The sequence below is a fragment of the Alosa sapidissima genome, chromosome 22 (assembly GCF_018492685.1).
Source record: "Alosa sapidissima isolate fAloSap1 chromosome 22, fAloSap1.pri, whole genome shotgun sequence".
Taxonomy (NCBI): domain Eukaryota; kingdom Metazoa; phylum Chordata; class Actinopteri; order Clupeiformes; family Clupeidae; genus Alosa; species Alosa sapidissima.
This window is the reverse complement of record NC_055978.1, coordinates 27,526,866-27,532,566: the sequence shown is the minus strand read 5'-3', so window position 1 is coordinate 27,532,566 and position 5,701 is coordinate 27,526,866. Positions and strand designations below refer to the sequence as shown.

The 5,701-nt window shown below is 45.1% G+C and overlaps 1 protein-coding gene across 1 annotated transcript in view; it reads right to left on the bottom strand.

Moving 5' to 3' along the window:
• tmtc1 (transmembrane O-mannosyltransferase targeting cadherins 1) overlaps positions 1 to 4,581 on the bottom strand; it is an 81,368-nt gene extending 76,787 nt beyond the window's left edge. Inside the window, 1 exon segment of the mRNA XM_042078764.1 lies at positions 4,174 to 4,581. Coding sequence (XP_041934698.1) covers positions 4,174 to 4,466 — 293 coding nt within the window. The 5' untranslated portion in view covers positions 4,467 to 4,581.
• Positions 4,582 to 5,701: the final 1,120 nt, after the last annotated feature.

Below are 5,701 nucleotides of genomic sequence, written 5' to 3'. Positions count from 1 at the left end.
AACACACACACACACACACAACACACACACACACACACACACACACACACACACAACACACAACACACAACACACAACACACAACACACAAACAACACACACAACACACACAGCACACACACAACACACACACACACACACACAACACACAACACACAACACACACAGAGTTAGAGAGAGGCCAACAGATTGGGTCACCATCATCATCCACAACATATCAGTATCCGTCACTATTGGCTTTCATCTCAGGTTTAGTCCGCTAATAGACTATTGTCAATTGGACTGATGAAGTAAAAATGGTGTTCCGTGGATGAGCATGAGAGGAAATGTGTTCCAATATTATTTGGGCAGACAGTCTCTGTTCACCACAGCGTGCGGCTCTTTAGGACGTGACTGTGCTGAATTTAATTAGGCTCAATTGTTCCAGACAGCTTTAAATGACACACTCTCTCCCATTTAGATCCAGGCTCCCGCAGGAGTGGGGCCGTGCTCCAAGAATATATATTAGTCACTATATTTTATCCCCTATAATAGCCACCACTAAATCAAAGTCCCATCTAAAAATCTTTTCTAATTAAGCAATGTGCAGTATTTGACTGGGGTTAAATCCATTCTAATAATGAAATTAGAAAAGGGTGCATTCATTATGGAAAGGGAAGTGTCTTCTGACAGTGCTGACAATCGATGCCCGGCCTCTGTCTTGCAGGTGGAGATAGTGAATGGTGTTCAACCTTTCACGCGTTTTCCTTTTCGATCAAATACATTATCTCTTGGCCGGGTTAAATATGAGAAGGGGGGAAACGCCCTTTCCTGCAGGTCTGCTTTAAACACAAGGTCAGTGGTGTCTAGTGGCCATATTTCACGCGGGTGATTGCTGTGAAAGGCGGGGCGGTGAGAGGGGGCATTAACCTCCCTGCGCGGCACGTCTCTAGCGGACCCTAGGGGATTAGCTGATTGGTTGAGGGCGTTCCGTCACGGAGATGTGCAGATAGTCAGGTTAATGTGTTTCTGTCTAAAGGGAGATTGAGCCGTGGAGCAGGTGAGGGTGGTGTGGAGGGGTGGAGGGGAGAGAGCCTGGTGGAGGAGAACAGGACGGGAAAGAGGGATGGAGAGGGAGAGAGGGAGAGGGGGATGGAGAGGGGAAGAGGGAGAGAGGGAGACGCTGACGAGGTTAGCATGACAGCCAGGGGGAGCCCCCGTGCAAGCATGACTAATGTCTACATCAGGACAGGTCACTCCTCCATCTAGTCATGGCTCCCTCTCCCCCTCCCCCTCTCTCTCCCTGTCTCTCTCCTCCTCTCCCTCTCTCTCTTCCACCATACACTCTCTTACTCTCTAGCTGATTGCCCCCTTCCGTCTTACCCATTATCATCTGGAGATTTCTTACGCCAGATCATTCATAACTCTCTAACTTGAACACTGACTCATTCCCCCTTCTCTGTGACTACAATTATAGTCGAATTCAAACGAATGGATTGGCAGGAAGAAATACTTTCATGCAAAGAAACTAAATATCTAAGAGTTACAACTCATTAAAGAAAATATGAAATGTGGAAATTGACTGAAAATCAAAAATGAAAATTGAAAGGGCACCAAAGCCACTCTACTATTTAATATCAGAGAATTGCTCTCAAAAAGTAATACATTCCACTAATTTGTCTACAACACCAAAGTGATCTTCAAGTTCCACACATGAGCTGTGTATCCTCATAAGAGGTCTACTCTAGACAGCGTATTTTTTTTCTGTGCAAGACCATCTTAAACCCCAGAGTTAACACGTAAAAGACAACCCACTCACACTATGACACCTTTCCTTAAGCCTCTCTAGTGAATCTATGTGTGACTTGGTAAAAATAGTAGTGCAAGTGTGCAGTCAGCCAGGCCTAGGTAAGAGCTGATCTGGCGCTGGAAAAACATGACTCATGCTCCAGACCTGTCACTAAGCATTTGGCTTTATGCTTCAAATTTTACCTTTGGGACATCGGAGTAGAAATGTGTGTGCATGTGGCTTTTGGTGTGTGTGTGTGTGTGTGTGTGTGTGTGTACGGGCGCTTGAGAGGACGTGTGTACGTGTGTGTGTGTGTGTGTGTGTGTGTGTGTGTGTGTGTGTGTGTGTGTGTGTGTGTGTGTGTGTATGTGTGTTTGTGCATGCATGCATGAAAGCACATTCCACTAAACAAATACAGTACGAGTGGGCACATTGAAGCATTAACCTAACAGCATATCTATTTGTGTCTTTAAAGAAGTCGCATGGCTGGAGAGGATGCATCCCAGATTGAGCTGACGTCCCTCCATTTCCCACACACAGCAGTCCTCCTGACCGCAACTCCATCGCCAACTGCATCTAGTGTGCTGGTCTACAAAAGGGCTTTTGAAAAAACCCAGTGAACCTCTGGCCAACAAGTGGAAACCTCTCTGTCAAATGGCCCGTGTGAATTGGCTCTCAAGGGCTCGTGGCTCTTGGGGGATATGAATGGCAGCTGGTGATGCCTCGCTGAAGCAGTGATAATGAGCCACGGCCCACTGTCCATTAACTGTAGTGTGTGTCTGCGTCATGCTTCTGAGAGAGAAGGCATGTCCCTATTCCTCTGGTCTTTATACTATAAATTAGACTCATGTGTGGGCAACACTGGCCTACCGTAGGATGGAACAATCAATAACACGCGCAACATTGAAGAGGGCACTCTAAGCAACAACATCGGTTCACCTTACATGGATGGGGCCACAGGCACCTCAGGCTAGAAATGATTTCTGAATGTCTTCATGTGGAGGTATTCTCCCTCAGTGGCTACTGTACATCTCTCACTGAGCACATCTCCTCACCTTATGACCGCACATTATTCACACAACATTCACCCAGCTGTGCTCAACAGATGAGAAAAGGGTGAGGTAATTGCATTGCTATAAATAGGCCTCCCTTCATGTTCAAGGCCATTATTTTGCATTCACCTTGAGAAAAGTGTGAGGGTGATTGCACCTGGGGCTGGGGGATGACTGACTTCATGCTTTTTAATTTGGGCTACGGGCAGGAAACCTACAGGCTGCCTCATCCACTTTGACGTTCGACGTTCACCGCCACCGGTGAGCCAGGAGAAGCAAAAAACAAACAAAAAAAACCGTTAAATCCCACTGTGTTCCTGGATACACTGACAGCTCGAGTCAGCATCACAGGCACGGGCGAGTCTAAGCAGCGTGAAATTGCTTCCCCTGTGTAACTCAATCAAAACGGTTTAAAATGCGTTGCTATAAACCTAACATTTCTCCAATAGACGCAACTAATCAAGCAGAAACGTTGTGTTGACTTGAATTAAAACGAAGTGTATCGTTAATAAAACGAAGAGTAGATAGCCTACTCTTGTTTGCGGCACAATTCATTATGGGAAATAAGTCATATTTTTTTTTCCTTTTGATTAATAATCAGCATATGGGAAAAGGGTGTAAGCGTTCAGATACATTTCAAGATTAATTTCCACACCCCTCAACCTTGGACCGGTGCCAGGCTGATATACCGTAACGTCATAGAGCGGACCACGGAACACGCCCTCCACTGACGGACGCACTACATTTGCTTTAGTAGGCCTATTGTAAATTAGTTTTGCCTAACTTTTAAAAGCATTATTGCACGTTTTAAAAAGTTTCATTTCAAATCTGCGGACTTGCCGGACACCACTAAATGACGTTTTTAAGAACATCTTCAAAAGAAACACTGTACATCGCACACTGCGCAACAAGTGGTTTGAATACAGTCTGCCAATGGAACACAGCTGCGCCATTGCATTCCATCCTGTGGATCATGCACTTTCACATTTATGAATCCCGATTTTTTTGCGATAATTTACATGAAAGAAATATTCCTCAATAATGACTTTAGCCATGATAGTTAACTTAAACACTGGGACAAACTTAAAATGTCATATCGCCGTGTCCAGCACACAGCGTGTATGCGCAACATAACAATGTTGTGAGGTACCAAATTTTCCACCGTAATCAGAAGTTGCTGTTGTGCAAACTGAGGCTCAAACTCTTAATGCAACACAGATCAATAAACAACAATATGGTGATAACCACGACAACATAACTACATCCTGTTACTCACAGGCAAACCACCCGTGGGCTGCTGCTGGACATGTCCCTGTTTAAACCGAAGGCACGCTGGAGTAGAGGAGAACTTACTTGAAGGTGAGGATGCACAGTGGTCTGTAGGACTTGTGACTGGTGTTATCGGACATCCTCTTCCCCCAGAAGTCATTGTTAAAGATGCTCCTCAAGCTGGAGCCAGGTCTGACGTCCGGGTTGTTGGTGATTGCCCACACATCGTCGTGCACGAACTCCCCTCGTAGAGAGTTGGTGTAGCAGAGCCCGCAGACCGCCAACAACACGGCATAGCGGAGAATACCTTTGCCCGGCCCGGAGAGTGCGGAGAGCCGCAGGGGGCGGCTGATCTTTTCCCGGTTGTGTGCTGTCATGTCGCTTCTTGACTGGCACGCTGATCGCGCTGGGTATGATACCGAGATGCGCTGAGGTCCATTTCCAAGCAGCTCATAGACGCACTGGTAGCGAATGGATAGAACCAGCGAGAATTCTCACTGCAAATGCAAGCGGAGAGAAACCGCCTCCTAGCGCATGCGCTATGTGAATTTACAGAATGCGAGTGAGAACGTGTGTGTTTGTGAGAGAGAGGGAGAGAGAGAGAGAGAGAGAGAGAGAGAGAGAGAGAGAGAGATTCATTAGCACCACTGAGACTGAAAATCAATAAAAAGCACTGGAGTATTTCGGACGATGATTGCAATGCAGTGCAGATGACCTTTACTTTCAGACATAATAAATAATAAACAAATTATTACTATGCAAGGGCGTGCTAATGACTGATTGTTATTCATAGTTCGCATTAGGACGGAGAGAAGTTTATTCTCTTTCTTTTGGGAATTATGAAATCTCTGCAGACTTGTGAAGGAGAACACGTGAGTAAATGCGTTGGCAAAACTTAACAGCACTCAAGGACTAATCTTCACTGGCTCAAATCCTTTGATGAATAATGTATTTTATAAGCGCCACAGTGCTACAGCGCCCAAATTAACATATTGTCGCCTGTTTTGTAGTGCCTAAAGCTAGACAGAGCAATATAGTTCATTAGCCTACACTGAATTAAAGATGGACGAGAACTGTTATATAGGATTCTGTGGCAATGGTAGCATTATCTGTCTAAAGTCCAGTCTCATAAACAAGTACATGTGATAAACCTTTTCTTTTACTCAGCAAACTCAGCAAACTAGGACTGAGTAAAATGAAGGTGTTTACCTCTATGTAAATGTGAATAGTTCCACTGAGTTTCAATCTGTTTATTGTCAGGCTGGTAAGTAAAACATTACAATTTTATGATAGGGTCCTTGAGCCTACCTCCCAATCCACTGTCTACTAGAACCACCTTACTTCAAACAGTTATTCAAGACTTCATAGACACAATAATGGTCATCAGTTGAATGAGCTTGTAATACTGAAAAAAAAATGCAAGTAGTGGAACCCTAAGTCAGTGGAACACAGCTATCAGATAAAGGCTGTATCCTACATTTCTAGCCATCACACGTTAACTGCTCGAGTCGTGCCTCGATGAGTCCGGTTAAAATATTGGAGGAGCTCTGTCCCCCCATTGAGCTGCCTCCCATGGGCCCCTTGTGAGTGAACTGTGAGCCCCAATGCAGCT